The following is a 23,459-nucleotide window of genomic DNA, read 5'->3' as shown; positions in this document are numbered from 1 at the left end:
TTCTGCAGCACAGAATCAGCGTGGGATGGGCCCAGGTGCTTCCAGAGCAGTTAGGGGCCCTCCTAATTTTGGGCAAAGGGGACCCCTTTTCAGGCCTCCCACTTGCAAGCAGAGCAGGTGCCTGTTCCTGAGGTCCTGGTACCAGTCTTGCTGGGTCAATTACTTGCGGGCAGAGCTGCATTGGGACTCACATGCCTGGAAAACAGAGTCTTCTGGCATTCCTGGGCTTCCTCCCCCGGCCCCAGGGAGCCCTCAGGCCCAGCCCTGGCAGGAGGGGCCATAATGTGGGGGGCAGGACCCCTGCACTGGGCTCCCGGAGCAAACACGGGTGGATGGCACCACCTGGTGGCCATGCTGCCACACAGCCGTCCTGGCCTGTGGTTCTAGGGTGCTGTGTCCCACTATTCTGTGGCCTCTGCACCATGAGGCCACCCTCTATGGGCACGTCCTAGACCACCAAAGTTCCCTTGGTGCCCCAGGTCAGAGACAGCCCAAGTCAGCCCTCCTGTGGAACCTTCAGTGGCTCCTGCTGACCAGGGAGGACACACCCCAGAAGCTGGGGTTCAAAGCCCTGCCATGTGGGCTTTGTAAAGCCATGCCCTTTCTGTTCCACCAGAACTACTTTTGCAACCATGGAGAAGTTCTATCCCACGTCTGGGCCTCAACTTCCACCTCTGCAAAATGGGGGCCCTGCTCTGCTGTGGCACAAGGGGCAGGAGTTTGGGGAGCCAAGCCATGGCCTTCACTTGCTGGGGTGAAGGTGGGAAGCTTAATGGCTCCCACCCTGACGCCTGCCCTTAAGGGTTTGTAAAGACTCTGTCAGGTGTTCTGGTTCTGAGCCACAGGAGAAGGAACAGCAGAGCCACCTGTGGCCACTCAGAAGTCTGCCTACCGCACTTGCAAGTGTCCAGTAACAAAATCTCCCACCTGTGTTCTATTTCAGCACAATCTCACATCTCCCCTTCCAACAACCCCATGAGGCATGCGGCAGCGTCCCCATTTTGCAGAGGAGGAAACAGGATCAGAGCTGGGGGAGCTCTGTGCCGCGAAGTAGGGGACGCAGGCCTCTTTCTCGAAGCAGAAATGGGGGGTGGTCCCAGGAATACTCTCACCTGCAGGCCTGTGTTTGTGGTGAGGACCGGGGGTTCGTCATTGACAGGCAGGACAGTGACAGTGAAGGCCACAGGATGGCTCTGGTGGTCCATCTCGGAGGGGTTAGCCCATCTCGGAGGGGTTAGCCATCAGGACAAAACTGTCTGTCAGTGTCTTGCTCCCGTCGTGCACGTACGTGGATCAGCTGCTCTTCCACCTGGGGGCAGGCCCAGGGATGGCAGTCAGGCCTCAGCAGCACCCTTCATGCCCTGCCTTTGGGTGCAGGAGGAGACTGACTCTTTTAGGGCTTCAGCTTCCATTGGTGGAAAATGGGGACCATAAGTTCTGGCTCCCAGAGGAGTTGTAAGGAAGAAAGGAGATACAGTATTTAAAGCATAGGTGCTTCTGAAATGTGACTCCCCATCTCCTCTCTGTGTATAACCCCCAGACTGGGAGTCCCTGGGGCTCCCTCTACTCTGCCCCCAGAGCCGGGCTGCAGCCCCTGGGCCTCTCTCACAGCCATACCATTCTCCAGGAGAAGGCGCTTGAGGTCCATCCTCCATCTGCAGGGCTCCATGCTGGGGTGGCTCCAGCACCTGCAGGCCGAGGCCCGGGAGAGTGGGGAAGTAGGGGCCGGCGATGCAGAGCAGTGGAGGGGCCAGGGTGAAGCTGCCACCCTCAGGGACACTGAAGTTTTGCACCTCCGGTGGGATGACAGTGGGCAGCACCTCCAGCTCCACACGGATGCCCTCGAGGGGAGCATCCAGGCCTGAGGCCACATCCAGCGAGAAGGCATCGCTCCAGGCCTCAGGGCGGGAGTGCAGGTACAGGACCCTGCCTGTGTCCACTGCCTCCTGGGAGAAGCTCTGCATGGGGTCCAGGCTGGGTGGCTCATCTGCCAAGGCGCCACGCGACACCATCACCAGGTAGCCGGCACTTGGTGGGCTCTTCACTGAGAATACGATGTCTGCTGGCGGCACTGCCTCCTGGGCTGCCTGGTTAAGAGGACATGAGGACTCACAGGGGGCCACAGAGGGGGTCTCAGAGGGGTCCACTGTGGCCCTAAGCAGCCGGAACAGGCTTGATCTTGCCCCACTTATTCCTCTAGATGTCACTGCTCATTTAGACACACAAACACACAAGTGGGTTCACACACACAGCCGCCAGACATGCAGCTGGTCACAGTTTTTGTTTTTTGAGACAGGGTCTCACTCTGTCACCCAGGCTGGAGTGCAGTGGTGTGATCACAGTTCCCTGAAGCCTCAACTTCCCAGGCTCAAGGGATCCTCCCACCTCAGCCTCCCAAGTAGCTGTGATCTCAGGCACATGTCACCAGGCCCAGCTAATTTTTTGTATTTTTAGTAGAGATGGGGTTTCACCGTGTTAGCCAGATGGTCTCGATCTGAGCTCGTGATCTGCCCGCCTCGGCCTCCCAGAGTGCTGGGATTACAGGCATGAGCCCCCGCGCCTGGTCGTGCCCGGCTAATTTTTAAATTTTTATGTAGAGATGGGGTTTCACTGGGTTGCCCCGGCTGCTGGTCACATGTTAATGCCCACCCCACACACGGTTGCAGGGGGTCGGTCACACAGCTTGAGATGCACTCCCTCAGGGAGGTGCATAATCACATGTCCCCAGACTCAGTGACACAGACACATGAGTTCATCATATGCTGACGCGGTCACACATGTACACATGCGCGTGTGCACACACACACACAGGCCCCCCTGCTCAGGATCCGTACAGGCCTGTGGCTGGTTTGCAGGCAGCACCTCCCCAGCCCCTGCTATTACCACCCAGGACCATCAGAGGGCGCCCGGCCCCACCCCTCCTGGAGGCACAGCCGCCTTCAGCTCAGGCCCTACAGAGCTCACGCCCCAAAGGCCACACAGGCTCCCTCACCTGATGGGCCAGCCACAAGAGGCCAACCACCCCCAAACTCACATTCCTGTTCTATGCCTTTGCCCGGAATGTTCCTTCTGCCTGGAATACCACTCCCCATTCTCTGCCCCCGATGGCCTGTGCTCTTCAGAGCCCAGCCCAAACGCTGCCTCCTCCTGCGAGGCCTTCCTGACTCCAGATCTGCTGGCTTGCTGTCGGCCCCAAGCTCCAGACATGCAGACCAGAAGGGTCTCCGAAATGAGCAGTGTAGGAGAGTAAGGCCAAGAGCGGGCAAGGACTGGCCTGAGGTCACAGGGCAAGTCAGTGAGCCTGCTGGAGGGCCCGTGGCTGCTCTGTGGGGTTCCTGGGTGGGCAGAAGCCCTTGACAGACCTCCTAGTCCTGGTCTGGGCTCTGAGAAAAGAGCGGGGGACACGGGGGTCTGAGGAGCAGTTGCCTGCCTCCACGGTCAGCAGTCCCCAAAGCTCAGGACCCGTGATGTCCTCCCAGGGAACTGACTGCAATGGAGATTCTCGGGCTCCACGTCAGAGATTCTGTAGGGCTGGGTGGGGTCCAGGAATCTGCATGCTCAGCCATGTCATGGACATGAGTGGACACAACCTCTGGAGGCACACACAACTCCCAGGAGGATGGGTGTATAGCAAGCTCCCCAGAAACTCCTGGGAGCACAACATATACGGGAGCACATCTGAGGCACGTGCACACATGCAACCTGGAGCCGCCACAGCCCAAGTCACATGTGTTCCTGGCATGGAGGCTGGGCGGGAGGCCCTCTACCTGGCCCACACCCCCGCTCACCACCTCCAACTCCTCACCTCCAGCTGGTCCCTTCTGATCTCAGCTGCCTCTCCCTGGAAGACGTAGATCTTCTTGTGCCGGGCCAGCTTCAGCGGGGCCAGTGGGCCCTCTAGGGCAACGGTCACTTGTAGGGTGGCATCCGTGTGCACTGGCCCCATTTCCACAGAGAAGGCCATGGTGTCACGGGGGCTGAGGCTGCTATTGTGGCTATAGAGAACGGCCCCATCCAGCAGGTCCTGCTGGGAGAAGGCGGTGGCTGGCTGATCAGTCCAGAGTAGCTGTCCCCAGCGAGGGCCAGCTGTGACGTGGTAGTGGACCTCATCTCCATTGCGGATGTCAAGGCTGGTGTCCAGGTGGAGCACGGCCATGTCGATGGTGCCCTGGCCTCCTTGAGGGACCACAAGGCTGGAGCCGTTGGCCACACGGAGGTAGGGCTCCGAGGCCTGCACCTCCAGCAGCACAGTGGCCTGGTATTGCCCATCGGACACCTGCAGCTGGATCCAGCCATGATCAGCCCAAGTGCATGAACAGTACTCGCCTCTTCCTGAGGTCCTCCTGGGTGAAGCGGTAGATGGGCCGCGTGGGCTTATCCATGGCCATGATACTGCCAAAGGGAGGTCCTTGCGGGTGAGCACCAGCTGGGCGTCAGCAAAGCCCGAGTCAGCATCGCTGAAGGCCACGTAGTCTGTAGTCAGCAGCCGCCACCCACCCTGGGCCACATGGAAGATCCGGCTGATGGTCTGCACAGGGGCGTGGTCATTCACGGCTGGATGGCCACTCGGAAGACACCCCGTACCTCCTCCCAGGCCACGTCACCACTGCTCTCACCCTGGCGGGTAGCAACAAATGGGATATCATCTTCTGTGGTCTCGGAGTCATCATGCTGGTAGACCAGTCGGCCACGCAACAGGCCTCCATTGGTGAAGGATGTCACCATAGTGGTCTTGTCCTGTGTCCCACGCCAAGCCAACCTCCCATGGCGGGGCCGCTCCATGACCTCATAGAGGTAGCTGGCACTGTTGAGACTCTTGACAAAGAGGTAGGCAGCAGAGAGGACACTCTCACCACCCTCAGGCACCACGAGGAGGACATTGGTGAGGATGTGAACGTCTGGGTCACCACCAATGTGGATGGAGAGGGTACAGAGCAGGGGGAATGGTGGAGCTGTGACATGGAAACAGAAGGTGTCTTTGACTGTCTCCGAGGCACGTGCCATGGCCCCATAGGTCACCTAGCCAGCCTGTACGTCATCCTAGGTGAAGCCCTGACCATCTGACAGCCTCGTGCCCTGTAGTTGAAGGTTGCCTTTCCTGGGAGCCTGAACTACCTCATAATGGAAGGTTGGGGGGCTTGGGGCTGCCTCCTCCAGGGTGGCCTCCAGGTGGGCTGTGGTGAGGGCCTCCTGATGGGTGTTCTGAGTGTGCAGTGGCTCCAGCTGCAGCATCCACATGGTGGCTCTCTGGATGGTCACTGGGAAGGACAGATTGCTCAGGATTTCCTGGCCCACCTGCACCTCCAGGGCCAGGCTCTCCGTGGTGTCGTCAGTGTGGTGCTGTGGGTCGGTGCTCAGGTACCTCATGCGGCCCTGCTCCACATCCCGCTGGTGGAACGCCTGTGTGGCCCACCACTCAGCACCCTCCACCCCACCTGCCCCCTGCTTCTGCAGCTCCCCAAACTGCAGGGCCCCAGTGATGCGGAACAGCACGCTTACATCCTGCCCCACGGCATTGGTCTCCACCAACAGGTTGGCGGGCAAGATGGGCATGGCAGAGCCTTGGGCCAGGTGCAGCCCTGTGCTGCGGTGGATCTGTATGGCCGGCTGGACGGCCACCACCTTCAGCGTGGCCGGGGGGCTGGCCTGCAGTCCATCGCTGACCCGGAACGTCAAGTCCTGTGCAGGGCCACCGTGGTGGACATAGACTAGGCTGCCGGCCTCCAACTCCCAGCAGGAGAACTCGGTTGCCGGCTCTCCAGGCTGGTCTCGGCACTCCACGGGGAGGCCAGACGGGGTGCCAAGGAGCTGGAAGGCGAGGCCCTCACAGGCAGAGTCCGGGTCATAGGCCTGGAAAACCTCGGGCCCCAGTGGCTTCTGCAAGTGTTCCAGGATCACCATGAGGCTGCCATGTGGAAAGATGATGTGGGGTGGGTCGTTGACAGGGTTGACCTGGATGGGCAGGAGGTAAGTTTGGCCCCTCCACAGGCATGAGGGCATGGGCACCCGAGCCGTCACTGACACCTCCAGCACCAACTGGTTAGAGGTGTCCTCAGAGCCATCGTGGATGAAGCGGGCCTTGCGGTTCACCACGTCCAGGAGGGTGAACATTTTTCGTGCCTGGGCGCCCGGGATGTCTAGCTCGAGCTTGCCGTGGTGTGCCCCTCGGGTCACGCTGAACAGCACCTGGGATTTGCGCAGCTCAGCCTCCATCAGGTCCAGTGTGGGCTGCACGTGCCACCACTCAAGCCAGACTGTGCCCCCCTTGGCCACCACCAGTGGGCTGATAGTCAGCAGCTGGGTGAAATTGGCAAAGACAGGAGGCAGCCCTGGCTCAGGCACGCATGGCTCAGGCAGCTCCATGGCCGGCCAAGCCTCAGGGGCCAGGGTGGAGAAAGCTTCATAATGGCCATAGGCATCGTCCTCATACTCCTCCTCCTCCAGCCTGCAGCCGGCCGCCATGTTGCGCGTCAGCAAAGCTTCCCGCAGCCCCCGCCTCTGGCCATTGACTCTGAGGTCTTCCATGCAGCCCAGCAGGGAGACATTGGTGGCCCCTGGTATCAGGCCCAGGCGGTATTCCTGGAGGTGACAAGAGGCCTCTGCATCCAGCCCCCCGAGAAGGAGACTGCCCCGTGGCTCCAGGTAGCTGAGGACTCCTCGGTTCGAAGTATGCATAGGGTACTGGTCCACGGAGGTTTCCAGCCGGTGAGCATTGATGTGGACACTGACCTCATGGGGCTGCCCATCGGCCACAGGCACACTGTTGTGGAGCAATACGGTATCCTGGCCCTTCTCCACCACGGCCCGCAGGTGGCCCTCAAATATGTCCACATAGATGAAGTCCCCACGCCGGCCCCCTGCCTGGAAGGCCAAGGGTGCCTGCCGGCTCTGTGTGGTGAGTGTAAACTCTAGGGTTCCTTCGTCCTGAGCGCCCCAGGCAGGGAAGGCAGCCAGAGAGTGGGGCCCAGAGAAGCCCGGGGCTACATCATCACTGGCAGAAAACTCTTCAGCACAGCACTCACGCACGTCGGGAGTCAGAGGCCAGAGAGGCTGTGGCCATTGAGGGTGGCTGCATGGAGGCAACCACTCAGGGGTCGGCTGGTTCCCCTCAGGTAGGGCAGGCCAAGGGTCCCAGTGCCCCCAACAAAGAGCCCACAGGGGACCTCTAGGGGGGCTCCTGGGACTGCAGAGGAGGCGTTCAGAAACCCATCAACTGACAATGTGGCCCAGCCCTCTATGACAGCACCACAGTGTGGGGGACGGAGTCACTCAGCAGCATCTCTGCTGGGGTCTGCAGCCTCAGCTCCTCCTGGCATAGGACAAGTCTGACCTGAAGAGAGATGGGGAGTGGGAGATGGGGAGTGGGAGATGGGGGGCAGCACTTGGAATCCATCATTTCCCTTATAAAAGCATAGTGGGTTCCCCACTCTTGGTGCCCCAGAGCAGAAAACCTAGGACAAGGGCCTCTGGTGCCACTCCTCTTGCCATCCTGCCATCTCTTTACTCATCCTCCAAACACTCACCAAAGGAAACTCTGGGCCAGGGCTGGATGGGCTCTGGGGACTCTGATGTGAATCAGATGTCGTCCTTGCCCACAAGGAACTGACATACAGCAAGATGCTCTCCTAGAAATCCAACCTGTATTTTTAAATTCTCCTCCTCTCTCTTTGAGTGAGAGGTGCCAGAAATATTGTCTCGGAACCTAGATTTCAGCCCTGGAATAATAGGGAACTGGGAATGCAATGACAGCAGCAGACTGACCAAGCCCTAGTCCTCTCCCCTCTGGGGTGTGGAAGGAGATGGCTGACCCAAATTTGTTTTTATTTTTTTCTTTTTAAAATAGAGATGGGGTCTCATTGTGTGGCTCAGGCCAGTCTTGAACTCCTAGGCTCAAGTGATCTTCTCACCTTGGCCTCCCAAAGTGGCGGGATTATAGGCATGAGCCACTGCACCCAGCCTGGCACAAATTTGGAATAAGACCCTGGGTTCTTAAACTCTTCATGGCTTGGGGGAAGACTCAAGAAAGCCACAAGACTCCTTGCTAACAAAGCTTGTGGTGTCTTGAAGGATGAAATGGAAAAATGAGGAAGCTGAGGCAGTACTGGTGCTGTTACTGTCGTGGACAGACCGTGGTGCTGCAGAGAAATTGGTGCAGTGCCACAGGAATGCACAGGGGTCATGGGGGCTCAGGAGGGGGCCTAGCCCAGGAGGAGGGGATGCCCACACTGAGACTTCAAGGAGAGGCTGGAGTTAGGCATGTGCAGGGAACGGGAGAGGCGCACACCTGGCAGAAGGAGTGTGCATCAAGAGCCTGGCAGCAAGCGACTGTAAGATGGCCAGGAACTGAAAGCAGTTCAGGGTGGTCAGAGCACAAAGGGCCAGCGAGGGCTTGTGGCGGGAAACATGGTTGGAGGGAGCCGGTGGGCAGAGCCAGTTCATGAAGGATTTACCATTTCTGGGCTGCTGCCGCCCATCCCACAGTGGAGAACTTAAAACCCCAAGATAAAAGTGACTTACACAAGGTCACACAGCCAGCTGGGGTTCACTCAAAGCTAGAGAAGGAATCCCACCCCGAATCCCGCCCAGATCTCAGGGGGACGTCACTCACCTGCAGGCGTCCAGAGTAGAGCTGCACCAGGAGGTGGTCAGCTGGGCCTGCTGCCAGGAGAAGGAGGGCTTCGGGCTGGGACGTGGAAAACTGCAGCTGCAGGTCTTTGTCAGTCAGAGTCGTGGCCACAGGCACCTCCAGGTGGTTCTCACTGAAGAAGGAAGCTGTGTGAGAGAGGGAGCTGTGGTCAAGGCTCAGACTCTTGCCTGGAGGAGGCGAGGTGCCGCAAAGAGGGATGGGTGGGTTGCAGAAAGGGGTCCATGCTGGCGCACCCTCATGGTTCTGCTGTATGGTGCTGCCTCTGAGCACTGCCCGGGTCCCAGTGAGAGGTGACAGCCTGCTGGCAGCCCTCACAGCCCAGCGCCTCCTCGGCCTTGGCGCCCACTCTGGCCTCGCTTGAGGAGCCCTTCAGCCCGCCGCTGCACTGTGGGAGCCCGTTTCTGGGCTGGCCAAGGCCGGAGCCGGCTCCCTCAGCTTGCCAGGAGGTGTGGAGGGAGAGGCGCGGGCGGGAACGGGGCTGCGCGAGTTCCGAGTTCCGGGTGGGCGTGGGATCAGCGGCCCCGCACTCGGAGCAGCTGGCCGGCCCCGCCCGCCCCGGGCAGTGAGGGGCTTAGCACCTGGGCCAGCAGGTGTTGTGCTCGACTTCTCGCCCGGCCTTAGCTGCAATACAGTGATGGGAATGGAAGAAGACAGCTAACATGGGAGAAAATTACTAAAACTGAGAAGGAGAAATCAAGATGCCCTCCTCCATAAAGACTGGATTCACATACAGACCAAGGCCCGAGGAAGGGGATGGAGGAGGAAAACTCGAGGGAGACAGAGAAGGCGGGACGTTGGCAGCAAGCCTGCTGCTGTGCACAGGAGTGAGGAGGGGACGCCCAGCCAGCCTGCTGGGGAGGGAGGGCCCTGCTCCAAGACGAAGCCAGACTTCTCCATCACCGCCCCTCGGGGTTTGGCACCACGGGGGGAGATCCTGCCTCCAGGTCTGGGCAGGCAGGGGTGAGGGAGTCTGAGGGGGCTGTGGGATGGGGTGTTCTGGGAGGGCCAAGGCCGGGATGAAGGGCTCTCTGTCTCCCCTCATGGGTGTGTATGTGGCGGGGCAGGGGTGGGGTCGTGGCCCACCTGGGGGCTGAATGCCAGCTGTGTGAGAGCATGGACGGGCCAGGTGCGCTTCCCCAGCAGCGGACCCTCCCTGAGGTCACCTGGCCCTCTAGACCTCAGGTCAGTTTCCCTCCCCTTGCACCTTCAAGGGACTCCCCGATTTTACTTCCGACAGCAATCTACTTCCAACCCAGCAGGCAGGGCATGGGCGAGTGTGTGCGGGAGTGTGGGTCAGTGTCACATGTACACACGTGTGTGGCGGCAAGGCACGCGAGGAGGGCATGCACTGGGTCCATGGTCTGGCCCCACTGTGGGCCCTGGATACTGAGCCATTACTGGGGGTCCCCTCCCCAGCACATTGGTCTCCCTGGGCTCCTCAGGCAAGGGAGAAGCTGTCTGGTGTGCCTACTCAGGGGTGGGCCCCTCTCAAACCTCCTCCCAGCAAAACCCCCAAGGCTCAGCCACCCACACTGAGCTATCACCTTCCCCAACCCTGTTAGTTTGAGGGTAACAAGGGGGTAGGTTACAGGGGAGACTTAAGGTCAGACTAAGTGGAGCGACCTGCCCAGTGATGACACTGGGGTCACCAGGGCCCAGGCTAGATGACTCATCACTGGCCAGGGTGGGCTGCCTGGGAGACACTCACACACCTGCAGACCCCTCAGGGCTCACTGCTCTTTAGCCACTCTTCCTGGCTGCTTCCAGACTGGGATTCTACCACCCAGGGCCATCCCCGCAGCCCACAGACTGCCTGCTCCTCTCCTGTCCGGTGAGCTACCAAAATGCAGACAACAGTACGTTAGTTAAGGGCCAGGCATGGTGGCTCGTGCCTGTAATCCCAGCACTTTGGGAGGCTGAGGCAGGCAGATCACCTGAGGTCTGGAGTTCGAGACCAGCCTGGCCAACATCGCAAAACCCTGTCTGTACTAAAAATACAAAAATTAGCTGGGTGTGGTGGGACACACCTGTAATCTCAGCTACTTGGGAGGCTGAGACAGGAGAATCACTTGAACCCAGAAGGCAGAGGTTGCAGTGACCCGAGCTGCACTCCAGCCTGGGAGACAAAGCGAGACTCTGTTGCCAACAAAACAAAACAAAACAGTAGGTTAGTTCCAAATCCCATGGAGCTTACAACAGCAGCCATCCTCTCAGGAGACACTGCTTTATCCCAGGGGGGATGCTGGAGTGTCAGGCGCCTGCTCAGGTGACTGCCTCCACGTCTAAATGCTGCAGAGGCCTCTGCCAGGGTCAGGGCAGCCCCATCCTCCTTGCCCCAAGAACTCTTGAGCCAAGAGATGCACACTCAGGTCAGCTGACCTTCTGTTTAGTTGCCTTTCTGGTCCCTTGCAAGGCCAAGGAGGCCAGGGAGGAAAACAGTTTCCTCAGCTATTGGCTGGGCCCTGACCCTTGTCACTGGCCTCAGCTACCGTCCTCTAACCAAGCGCTTTGAGTCACCCATGTAGAGGGGCATGTACTGGGGAACATTTCCAGTTGAGGGAACCCGTCTGGAAGATGAGTGGAAGCAGGGGCAGGTGGGGTGGGAGAAGCTGAGCTTGGTCCACAGAGGCTGATAGGGGCTGCGCCCTGGGCTCCCAGCCACATGTCCCAACCCTGGGGCCTTGTGGAGCACAGAGGAAGCAGGAGGGGAAATGAGAGGTTTTGAGGGAAGAAGCAGCCCAGAGTCCATCCAGGCGGGAGGGCTGGGCCGGGGGAAGGAGGAAGCGGGGCCTCAATGGTGTCTTTGTGGAAGCCTTGCTGCTCCCCAGGCCTCAGGCGAGGAGGGTGGGGTGGCTGCGGTGGGTAGCGGTTCCAAGAGGCTTTTACCTGCCTTATAATTTTCCCTCTTATACAGGGAGATGGGTGGGTTTCCAGGCCCCTTCCGTACCCTCCTTTCCCCCACTTTCCTGGCCCTAGCGGACCTGGGACCCTCACTCAGTGGACCCAGGCTGGGGTAGGGTTTCTGGCAGGGAAGAGAAGAGTGAAGGACCCTCACTTGGTGCTGCCCAGCCCCCCAGGCCCAGCAGGCTCCTGGGAGGCATCTCCCATGTTACAGGTGAGGAAACTGAGGCTCAGAGAGGGCAGTCCTCCGTGCTAGCCTGTGGAGCAGTGGCAGGGCTGGGACTTAAGCTCCCGCGGGTGTGGCTCCAGAGCTAGGGGCTGTGGGTGTCAGCAGGGCACATGCACCGTGTGTGCACCCAGAGAGACATGGTGGGTTTGCTTGCTGCCTGTGAATTGGAAGTGGAGCATCTGCCAATGGCCCCAGTGGGAGGAGGGTGTGAGAGCTGGACCCCAGCCTGGGGAAGACACACTCTTTCCCTTCTTGTCCCCTGGGACTCTTCTGTCAGGGCCGGGTGGAGGGGGCAGCGAAGAGGGGATGGAAGCATCTGCTCTCCTTGGGCGGTTTGGCAGCCCCCCCTCTGTGGCTCTGGGGCTGGCCGAATAGGGAGGGCCCTTCTGCAGGGGCTGGCAAGGGATGACTAGGTCCAGAAGCCAGTGATAAGTGCCAGCCCTGCCCACTGGGGACTTGGAGGTCTGGGAGGAGGGTGAAGAGACAGGGGTCTGGGTGGGAGCTGCCCCCAGGAGGCTGAGGGCCAGGCTCTCTCCTGGGCAGTGTCCAGGACCAGGCAGCCCATGGCTTATCTCTGAGTTCCCCTTGGCTCTGGCAGCAGAAACTGCCGAAGACAGGGCTGTCGGGGCGGCGTCTCGGGGCTTCCCCAGCCTGGCGGGCTGGGTCTGGAGATAGTGAGTGTGTGAGTTGGGATGGGGGAAGAACAGAGGAAACAGTGACTGTGGGTCTGGACGGCTGCCTGGACCCGAAATCTGGTGGCACAACTTGTGCACAGTGGCTTGTGTGCCTCCTCCTCAGTTCCCCCATCTGAATACAGGGCAGAGGGTGGGCTCACCCCACAGACAGAGTCCACGTCCAGGGCAGATGCCTGGGTCAGGGCTCACACCCCCAGCACACACACAGGGCTCAGAGCCATGTGCTTCCATGCTTTCCCTGGCCTCAGTGTCCCCATCTGTAAAAGGGGACCTGGATAGAGGGACTGACACACATCTGGCCTCTGACCAGCCCAGCAGACTGGAAAGAGGTGTGGCCACTACCGTGGGTACAGTAGAGCCATCTCTGGCCTAAATGGCCACAGGTCTGGCCAGACTGGAAGCTCTTGAGGACAGGACCAGGGCCCACATGCCCTGCCCAGGGCGTCTGTGCAGCCAGGAGGCCCATGGACCTGTAATGAGGGAGGTGACGTCAGCATCTAAGAGAATGAAAGGATCAAATGTGGCATTTGGCCCATGTAAGGGTTTTTCTATCAGGCAGAGCTGTCCCACCACAGCAAGCCCCAGCACTGGTGGTGCTCCAGCGGGAGGGTGTTGCCGGGGGGTGCACCAGGAAACCTCAGTGTCCTTGCTAGTGAACCTCTGGGCTACCCAGGCCCATCAGAGATCCCGAGACTGAGACCTCTCTTCCTGGGCAGGCCTGGCTCCTCCTGGAATAGGTTCCTGCCTAGCACCCCCACCTGCCAACTGCCTGGAAGCCTGCAGCCTGTGGGCCCCCCTGGAGCTGTGCCCACCGCCACCACACTCCCTCTGGCCCTCCTTTTCTCTCCCGGCCTCAGGCCCAGCCTCTGCTAATGCACCACGTCTCTCTCACTGGCACCAACTCTCCAGGGCTCCAGGCCCACTGCCAGTGTCCCTCAGATGTCCACGGCAGGAACACCCATAGGAACCCCCAAGCCCAACCCCACCCAAAGCAAGGAGGACTCAGTGTCCTCTCCCCTACAGCCGGCTCGCCAGCCCCGTGAAGGCCCGACTGTCCACCTGTTGCTGAGTAGACATCTGAGGGTCGTGCTCAACTCTCCTCCTCCTCCCTCCCCACGGCCACTGCTGATTAATACTCAGGTTCCATCCATCCAGTCCCCAAATTCTCCTTCAACTTCATCTTCCTCTCTTGCTCCCTGGTCCATCCATAAGGCGGCTAGCCACCGTCCTTGGTCTGGCTTAATCAATCTCCTGACTCCCTTTGCTAATAGCAGCCCCAGTTAACCCAAACTGAAAGCCGCTCTCTCAGCCTCCCTTGGCTTTGGTGGCTCCCATTGCCCCAGGGTCAGGCCCCCACCCCTGGGTGGCGACGAAAGCCAGGGTGCCCTTGGCCCTGCCTGCAGGGTCTCCTGCTCTCTTCCACGGACACTCCACGCCTCCGTCTCACTAGACTCTGCACTGACTCCGTGCACACCTAGCAGGGCCGACCTGCTGCCTTCGCTCAGGCTGGGCCTGCTGCTGGGCCAGCTCTTCTCTCCTGTCCGCCTGTGAAATGTCCTCATGCTCTTTCAGGAAAAAAGCCCAAAGCGCCTTCTTTGTCCTTGGGGTGCAAAGACACTCACTGTGGCCCAGGGGGCTGTGCTGTTGTCACCTCTCTCCATTTACACTGTGAGCCTTGGGGACTAGACTGACCTTGCTTGGGGACAGGAGGTGAAAGGAAAGGAGGGAGGGGCTGCCTCTGGGAGCTCGCCCCAGCCCTCCCCACTTTGTCTTACCTCCAGGCTCCTTTCCAGGCCTCCTCTGCTCTCCAGGGCCCCAGGGCTCAGAGGCAGGGGGCTGGACATAATGGCCAGGGAGGGCTGGAGGGACTGCCCCAGCCAGAAACTGCTTTTCTGGGCCTGTGATGACAGTCTTGTGCTTGTTTTTAAAGAAAATAGAATCTGAGCCCCTAGTTATAGCCGGAGGCCACAGCCACAGACAGGAGACGGATGGGGTTTGAGGCTTACAGGCCCCTGCTCTAGCATGGACTGGGAGGTGGGGCCATTCCCAGGCCCCCCTGCCTGCCTTTGTCAACCCCCAAGGAAGTGCCTGTGGGATCCTGACACTCCCTGGGACAGGATGTAGCCTGCACTTTGGGGCAGGGGAGGAACTGGTGAGGGGGGCGGAACATTTCTCAGCATTGGTCCCTGGGGCCCAGAGTCCCTTGTGGGAATGGGAGGAGGTGAGGGTCTGTTATGTCTACTGGGAAGGCAGAGAGGGCCCTGGGGACGGGTGGAGTGCTGGCGGCAGGGAGCACTTCTGACTGCCGTGGAACCCGGTAAAGGAGAAGGGAAGGAGAACAGAGCAGGACTGGAGAGATGGGCAGACAGACAGAGAGACAGGGTAGGAAAGACAGACAGAAAGAGATGGAGGAACCACAGCCAGGGGTGGGAAGGGACAGAGAGATGGAGAGAGCGGGATGGGGGGATGGACTGAGAGACGGGGGGTGCTCTGCAGCCCGGTTGACCCTGCGCAGGGGCAGACAGAAGCCGTGAGGGGAGACTGAAGTGTGGCTTCCGTCCCATAGAGTCTTCATGGTGCTCCAGGCAGCGTGGTCAGAGTCCGGGTGGAGCTGGTGAGGAGGGAGGAAGCAGGCGTCTCTGTGGCCTCGCCCACCCCCAGCCTCCAGGGTCTAGGGGCTGGAGACCCTCTGTCCCGGCAGTCTCCGCGGGGAAGGCCCAGGCCTGTTGGAGGCAACACAATGCGGTGGGGCAGAGCCCAGATTGACCTTGTCACCAAGATCCCCAAGGGCTGTCTTGGGCACGGCCGGGACCTTGAGGGACAGGTCTGGTCTCTGGCTTGCTATGGAGTGAGTTCCCTAGGCCTGGAGGGCTCACAAGCTAAGGCTATGGCCTGGACTCACACCTGCTGCCAGCCTCTACGCAGACCCCTCCCTTGGCTGCGCTTGTAGGGGGCTGTGGGGTAACTGTAGCCTGGGGCATGTGTCATGGAGCCACAAGCAGTGACTCAGACAGTTAAAAAAGGAGTAGCTCTGAGTGGTGACTCAATTGGCTCTGGAGGGGCTGGGTGTGTCTGGCTGGTACAAGATGGGGTGGTCTGGGTTTATTTTTGGCAGGGCGGGGCTGGGGCCAGGGGGTGGAAGATAGGAACCGGGGGTGGAGAGGAGCCGCTGCTCTCATCCCGGGGGGAGCCCCAGGGCTCCATGCCAACTTAGGAAAGTGGCTTTCCAATGCCAGGGAGTCCTGGCAGGCTGGGCTGCTTCTCAGCCCCATTCCAGGCCTAGCCTGCCTTGCTGCTTGGCCCAGGACAAGCAGCTGGCTCTCTCTAGATAGAGGCAGAGGCCCCTGTCCTGTTCCCAAGAGGCTCAAGCTCAGAATTTAGAGCTGACCTAGGAGACTGAAGATTCCACCCAGAGGCCCAGATAGGGCCAGGGGTCTCCCCAAGGCCACACAGCAGGGCCAGGTAGCCCAAGGGCTGTGGCACCATCAGCCAGCTGGCTCAGGTCTCTACAATATCTCGCCGGCCCCAGGGCTGTCCACGGTTGGAAGGACAGCCCCCGTCTGAGTACCCACCCCTGGAGGGGCTCAGCCAGGCTCCAGGTGGGTGGCCAGAAACACACGGGCCCCACATGCCCAGAGATGGAATCTCGGCCAGGGGCAGCCACCTGGATTCTGTTAGCACATGTGGGTGGGGGGCCTGTCTGGGCCCTGTCCAGGGGTCTGTGGAGAAGAGTCACCTCTACGTGAGTGAAGGCAGTGGGGGCCTGCACAATGGGATCTTGGCCTGAGGGCTCAGGCACGGGCCGGCCCTTGTCCAGGGTCCCTCCAGTGTCCCAGCCCCAAGCTGCACACCCCACTCTGCAGTCACCTCAGTCACCTGCCCACACCTCCCCCTACTCTGAGCTCACATACACCCATACCCCTGAGGGGTCCTAGCAGCCCAGAGCGGAGAGGGCTGTCCCCTCCCTCAGTCCGGATTTCTGCTCCTCGTGATGCAGCCACCACTGCTTATGTCATGAGTGGTGGTAACAGCCCCATGGTGACTCTGGCAGGTGAGCTATCCTGCGTCCCTGGGCCCTGGCCTCCAGCCCCCACCTCCAGAGAGGGACTCGCGAGGGGTTGGTAGACAGCAGGGAAAAGACAGGCTTCTAGGGTCCCTCATCCCATAAAAGGTCCTGATACCTGCTCATTCTCTTCTCCTCACTCACCTGCTCTGGGGACAGGGGGTTCCTGCTGTGCCCCGGCCCAGTGAGCCCCATCCTAGGGGCTGTTAGGCTTGGGAGAAACAGGCCCTGGGGAGGGCCAGGCAGGGGCTGTCCCTGCTTCTTCTAGCACTGGGAGAGGGGTGTGGGCCTCAGCCCAGTTAGCCACAGAGATGCAGACCCCCACCCCCTCCCACCTTCTGAAGGGTCCTGGGCTGGCAGGCAGCCGCTGGCTGATACCCTCTCCAGAGCCCACCTCTCCTTTTCCACGTCACTTGGTCCCACACAGACTCACGGGGCCACCTCCTCTAGGCCTTTGCCTCGGAATCTTCCTGAAAGACTCCTAAGCAGAAGTCCCCATGTCACCAGGCCACTCCACCCTGGGAAGAAGATGCTAATAGCAGAGTGACTGCAGCCTCAGGAGCAGACGTCCACCGAGCATTGATTCCAGGCAAAGTGTCTTGCTTAATCCTCACACGTAATCCTCGACGTAAGAGGTCGAAATTATTTATCCCCATTTTAGAGAGGAGAAAACTGAGGCTCAGAAAAACAGTCACTTGCCCAAGGTCACGCATGGAGTGTTAGGGCTGGAATTCAACCTGAGCTCTCTAATGCCGTGTTTCACCACCATGTGCCTGGCCTCCTGCTTCCCTGTGTGGGTTCCCACAGCTCAGGACTCAGAGGAGGGAGAGATGGGGCCTGGGTCAGGGCTGAGGGGCAGGGGAGGGGCTCCCTCTTAGCTGCTCGCAGACTCCCAAAAAGGGTGATTTGCTCCTCCTTGACCAGGATGGGAAGTAAGAGAGTGTGTGTGTGTGTGCGCGCGTGCGTGTGTGTATCTGTGTCTGTGTCTGTGTGCGTATGTGTGTGTCTGTGTGTGTATGTCTCTGTGTGTATCTGTGTGTCTGTGTGTGTATCTGTGTCTGTGTGCATATGTGTGTCTGTGTCTATGTGTGTCTGTGTGTGTGTATGTCTGTGTGTGTCTCTGCGTGTGTGTGCATGTGTGTCTGTGTGTATCTGTGTGTGTGTGCATGTGTGTCTGTGTGTATCTGTGTGTGTATGTGCGTGTCTGTGTCTCTGTGTGTGTCTGTGTGCGTGTGTGTGTGTCTGTGTGTGTATGTCTGTGTGTGTGTGTCTGTGTGCATGTGTGTGTGTCTGTGTGTATGTCTGTGTGTGTGTATGTGTCTGTGTGTATGTCTGTGTGTCTGTGCGTATGTGTGTGTATGTCTGTCTGTGTGCGTATTTGTGTGTGTCTGTGTGCGTATGTGTGTCTGTGTGTGTGTTGTGTCTGTGTGTGTCTGTCTCTGTGTGTGTATGTGTGTGTCTCTGTGTGTGTCTGTGTGTGTGTATGTGTGTGTGTCTGTGTCTCTGTGTGTGTCTGCGTATGTGTGTGTCTGTGTATCTGTCTGTGTATGTGTGTGTGTGTGTGTGTGGCTAGGCCTCAGGCCTGCCTGGCTGGCCTCCAGCTGCAGGAGAGCTGGTCTGGCCCCAGCCACTGTGCACAGGGAAGGGGCAGGGAGAAGTGGATGTCGTGGGAATCAGTACCCTGGTCCCACTGGTATTTATAGCTGCCCCTCCCTGAAATGTGGGTGGGGGAAGGGGCTGCTCTTAGGTGGGAACGGAAGTTGGTCTCCTCTGCCCAGCCCGCTCTGACTCCCCAGAGAGTGGACTGGCCCAGGCCAGAGGGCCTGCCCTGGGGGAGTTTTCCCTGGGGCTGCTGGCTCAGGGGAGGGACACTCCTTGCCTGCTGAGCAACACTGTGTGTGTGTATGTGTGTGTGTGTGTGAGTGTGAGAGTATGTGAGTGTGTGTGAGTGTATGTGTGTGTGTGAATGTGTATGTGTGAGTGTGTGTGTGTGTGTGCACACACACGCATGTGCACTTACTGGGTGTCAGGCTGAAGAAGGTCATGAACCGGGGACAGAGGCCAGGTGAGGGTAGGGGAAGAAAGGCCTGTAACCCCACAGAGATGGAGGGCAGGGCCCCAGGAGAGGGGCCATCCAGGTCATGGGTCTCAGAGCAATCTGTGGTTAGAACAGGCTCCTGGGGGTGGCGATACTGGAGCTGAGCCTTGGAGGATGGGGGAAAAGGGAAGGCCGGTTGCATGGAGCAGCTTGAGCAGAAGTGGAAAGGTGCCAGCGGTTGTGGATTATTATCTGACGGCCTAGTTCTATCTGATCAGCCAGTCCGTGGGACACGGGATCACCTTGACCAGGGAGGATGATATATTTGGGGAGAGAAGGACATAGCACGGCACAGTTGAGCATCCCTAACCTGAAAATTCAAAAGCCAAATGCCGCTAAATCCAAAATTTTTGAGTGCCAATAGGATGCCACCAGTGGAAAATCTCACACATAAGAACTTTTTTTTTTTTTTTTAGATGAACCCTCACTCACTCTGTCACCCAGGCTGGAGTGCAGTGACGCGATCTTAGCTCACTGCAACATCTGCCTCCCAGGTTCAAGTGATTCTCATGCCTCAGTATCCTGAGTAGCTGGGATTACAGGTGTCGCCAGCACGCCCAGCTAATTTTTGTATTTTTAGTAGAGACAGGGTTTCACCATGTTGGCCAGGCTGGTCTCGAACTCCTGAGCTCAGGTGACCTGCCTGCCTCAGCCTCCCAAAGTGCTGGGATTACAGGCAAGAACCACCGCGTCTGGCCTCCACACGTAAGAATGTAACATAAATTTCTCTCAGGCACAAAATTCTTTAAAAAAAATCTGTAAAGTTACCTTCAGCCTATGTGTATAAGGTGTATATGAAACATAAATCAATCTCATGTTTAGATTTGGGTCCCATCTTCAAAATATCTCATTATATATAAGCAAATATTCCAAAAGCCAAAAAAAATTCAGAAATCTGAAACACTTCAGGTCCCCAACGTTTCAGATAAGGGACACTCAGCCAGTGTGGAGTGAGGGCCAGCAGGCAGCGGGCAGGAGTGGGAAGCTGGGGCAGGAGAGGCCACGCAGCCCCAGGCCTGCTGTGAGGAAGCTGGGACTGCCTTCTGCTCCTGGCCTCCAGGCTCCCAGACTTGGGGAAGGACATCTTCCAAGGACCCTTAGTACCAATCTTCATGGAACCCAATCTATAAACAGGTTTGTGGAGCGGCTCTGCGTGAATTGGGGTGGGGCAGGCGTCCCATATTCCCAAGCTCAGCCGCCTACAGGCCGGCTCAGCTGGAGAGCCCTGGGGTGTGCTGGAGCGCAGTCGGAAAATCCCTGGTTGGCTCAGTGATCTCTACACCCCTCTGGGGGCCAGGCTGTGAGCCCTACAATGGGGGAGACTCCTGAGCAAAGCAAGTGGGATGTGTGCTCCCGGGTAGCTGCTGGTCCTGAGGGTGAAGCTACCCCCCAAACCAGGGCCAAAGAGTAGGGAGCCCTCCCCCTAATCTGCTGAGGACTCACTGTGTGACTCTGAACAAGCAGGCTCCTCTGTCTGAGCCCGGGTTTCCCCAGGATCCATGGGGGGCTGGTCTGGGGTCAGGGGTTTCTGCAGTAAGTTCCCGGAAGGGAGGCAGTTGTCACTGACACACCTCAACCTTAGGCCGCGGGAGAGCCACACACTGAAGTGTTGAAGCAGGAGCGATGGCTGGAGGCCTGGCTAACGCATGCCAGGGCTGGCAGAGCCAGCGGGCTCCTCCACAGGCTGGGAGCCGGCCTGGGTGTGGGAAGGAGCTGAGCGAGAGGCAGGAATGCTCAACAGGACAGGCACTGTCCCTGATGGGGCCCACCCCTGCCACCAGGCCACCTTGACAGCCGCCCTACAGCTATCGCCCTACATCAGAGACAAAAGTGGCTTCATTGGCAACCCTAGCCTTGGGGGGAGAGGGTTTTTTGAAGGGGATTTGCTTAGGCTGTGAGAAAGTGGGGAGGGTTTGGAGAGGGAGAGAACGCTGGCTGGTGGGGGATGGGGAGACAGGAACAAACATCTGGAGTCCTCAGGGAGCTGTCTGTCCCTGCAGACCTCTCTCTTTCCCCTGCTGGGGCCTGAGCCCACTGGTGGGTGGTTGTCCACCTGGCTTGATGTAGGGAAACTTGTTGCTGTTGGAGTGAGTGAGAATACCATGGCCTGTGTGCCCAAAGAGAGACCTGAGGCAGTCCCTGCTTTTCTCTGAGCCTCAGTTTCCTCATCTGTAAAATGGGAATGTTGGACAGGTATGGTGGCTCACACCTGTAATCCCAGCACTTTGGGAGGCCCAGGTGGGAGGCTTGCTTGAGCCCAGGAGTTCGAGACCAGCCTGGGCAACATCGTGAGACCTTGTCTCTACAAAAAATAATTACCCTGGTGTGGTGGCACATGCCTGAAGTCCCAGCTACTCAGAAGGCTGAGGTGGGGAGATCGCTTGAGCCTGGGAGGTTGAGGCTGCAGTGACTGTTTCCTGACCGGCAGGGCTGCTGTGGGGCTGCAGGACTAACAACATGGTTAGTGCGCACCCTGGGACATGGGACACCCAGCTCGTACCTCTAGTGCAAGCACAGCAATAAGACAGCTTTGTCCTCTCCTGTTTGGAGTTACGGACCCTCCTGAGAAGCGGAGAGAGCTAGATACCCTTGCCCCATGGAGGAGCCAAGTACAAAATTGTTCATACAAATTCAGTTCATTCAAAAATTCCTCATACAAACTCAGTAGGAATGGTAAAACAGTAAATTTGAAACCTGTCTTAAGCTTGCAGCTGGAGGAAGAGTCTTAACTCTGGAATGCTCTATTGAACTGACATATGCTGGGGCGGAGGGCATGTTGGAGGCGAGAGGAGAGCTGGATGGGGCAGGAGTCCGGGAGAAAGGCGGTGAAGGAGCAGAGGGACCAGGGAGGGGCCAGTCTCCAGTCCCAGACCCACAAGCCCCTGTTCATTTTCTCCTGGCCTTGAATAGAAGACACAGCTCAGGGTGGCACCCCATCCCCATCCTGTGCTCACTTCCTTCCTCGCAAGCACCACTGGCCCAGATCTTTAAGGTAGGGGACTTGGAGACAGAGGCAGTAGCCATGCTCGTCCAGGTCTGTGAGAGTGGCCGTGTGCAAGTGTGTGTGCCCACATCTGTGTGCGCCAGTAAGTGTGGATGTCAGGGCTATTTCCAACTCCCCCTCCCCTGCCCACCCCTTCTGGGCAGCACTCCCAGTTCCCAAGCACAGCCTATACACTTCCTCCGCGAGCTCCACACGCACCTCACTCCCCTCCTGCCATCATCGACAGCCGACTGGCCCACCTGGCATGGCCCACCCCAGGCCCCCCAGGCGGGCAGCACTAAAAGGCCCTTCTTGTCCTGCCCGGGCGGGCAGGCGTAGGGAGGGAGGCTCCGTTACACTTGCTCTAGAACAGTTTTTCTCGAGTCCGGGTGGGCTGGGCCAAGGGCTCTGGCCCCTGGGCCCTGCCCTGCTCCGGAGGCCTGGGGTGGCACACAAGGTGCACACAAGGCTCAGTGCCTGTCCCGAGCACCATCGGTCCCCCCAAACCATCCTCAGAGGCAGCAGGATCTACCCTGCTTCAATTTCTTGTACCTGGTGTCCCTGTGGCCCTGCTCACTAAGATACCCCCATCAGTTCTGAGTCCCCACGCAGGTAACACACAAGCCCTCCCTGCCAGGTACTCCCCCACTTGGGTCCCACTTCAACCCCTCACATTCTGCCTTTCAGTCAGCAATGCCAGGGAAGAAGTGTGGGAGCCACCATCCCTGCCTGCCCTGTGCTCACTGTGACCCCCCGACTAGAATGTCACCTCCTTCCTTCTCTGTCTGTCCTTCCAGTATCAGCTCAAATCCAATCTCCCCCAATGCTTGGCTCTCTGCTGGGGCCTCCCATACAGCTCAGAAGGAGCTGGACACCACATCTGTCACCCACACTGTCTCAGTGGCCCAAGCCTAGGCCCCGACGCAGGCTGGGAGCACCCTCGAAGCAGGGCTGGGGGCTCTTCCTGGGTTGCTGGGGTTCTTGGTGGAACTCAGAGTACTTTTCTTCCTCTCTGGGGCCTCAGTTTCCCTCTCTATACAAGTGGAAGATTGGCCCAGATGGCCTCTAGGGTGCTGACTGCCAGGCCCCCTGACCCGGATGCCTCAAATGTTGATGAGTAGAGGGAGAGCCTCCCAACACACCTCATTCGGATACGGGAGGACGAGGGCCTTTGCAGCCAGGGGCATCCGGGAGGGGTGGGAGGGACGCCTTCCTCAGGCAGGGGCTGCCCCTACTGCAGAAATCAGGGCAGGGAGCTGGACCAGGAGTGGTGACAGAGATGGGTTGCTGGACGGGAGCTCTCCCACCCCCTCCTCATTTCCGGGTCGTAAAGGCAGGGGATGGTGTAACTTTATAAAACCCCACAGCACCATGCTGCTCTCTTGCCCTAAAACCCTTGTGGCATCTCCTTTGCCAACAGGGCATAGGGCTGTGGGGTTCATTTTGCCATTTAAGGCTTCCATGCCCCAGCCCAGTGGTTCTCCCTGGCCTGTGCTCAAAATATGCCTCCCAGCCAGGCTGCTGGCCTTCCTGTCTCAACACCCTTCTGCTTACCCCCACCTCGGTGCCTCTGAGTCAGCGCCCCTGCCTGGAGGACAGACTCCCTTCCCATCCACCAAGGCTTTGTTTGAGGACCACCCTGTGTCCTGACCCAACTTGCCCCTGATATTCTCCCCTCCGTACTTTTCATCCAGATCTTTGCTGTTTGAGATTTAATTTGCCTTTCTGCCTCCTGAATGAGTCTCAGTTCAGCCTCTCAATTTCCTGTGCCCCTGAGAGCCTAGCACCATGCCTACATGCTGTCAGGGCTAAGAAGGTATTTGAGAATGGCTCTCAGTTGAAG

The 23,459-nt window shown here is 58.9% G+C and overlaps 1 protein-coding gene across 1 annotated transcript in view; it reads right to left on the bottom strand.

Annotated features, from left to right (window-relative positions):
- Positions 1-23,459, bottom strand: part of LOC112207947 (chondroitin sulfate proteoglycan 4-like) — a 42,166-nt gene that overhangs the window by 2,922 nt on the left and 15,785 nt on the right. The window contains 13 exon segments of the mRNA XM_054666858.1: positions 1,113-1,238; positions 1,240-1,287; positions 1,289-1,309; positions 1,618-1,637; positions 1,640-2,087; positions 3,806-4,301; positions 4,303-4,402; positions 4,405-4,551; positions 4,554-7,043; positions 7,046-7,243; positions 7,246-7,330; positions 8,609-8,772; positions 12,019-12,241. Of these exon segments, the coding sequence (XP_054522833.1) occupies positions 1,113-1,238; positions 1,240-1,287; positions 1,289-1,309; positions 1,618-1,637; positions 1,640-2,087; positions 3,806-4,301; positions 4,303-4,402; positions 4,405-4,551; positions 4,554-7,043; positions 7,046-7,243; positions 7,246-7,330; positions 8,609-8,772; positions 12,019-12,241 (4,566 nt within the window).

The sequence above is a fragment of the Pan troglodytes genome, chromosome 16 (assembly GCF_028858775.2).
Source record: "Pan troglodytes isolate AG18354 chromosome 16, NHGRI_mPanTro3-v2.0_pri, whole genome shotgun sequence".
Classification (NCBI taxonomy): Eukaryota; Metazoa; Chordata; class Mammalia; order Primates; family Hominidae; genus Pan; species Pan troglodytes.
Note: the sequence above shows the minus strand (reverse complement) of the source record. Positions and strands in the feature narration are given on the sequence as shown.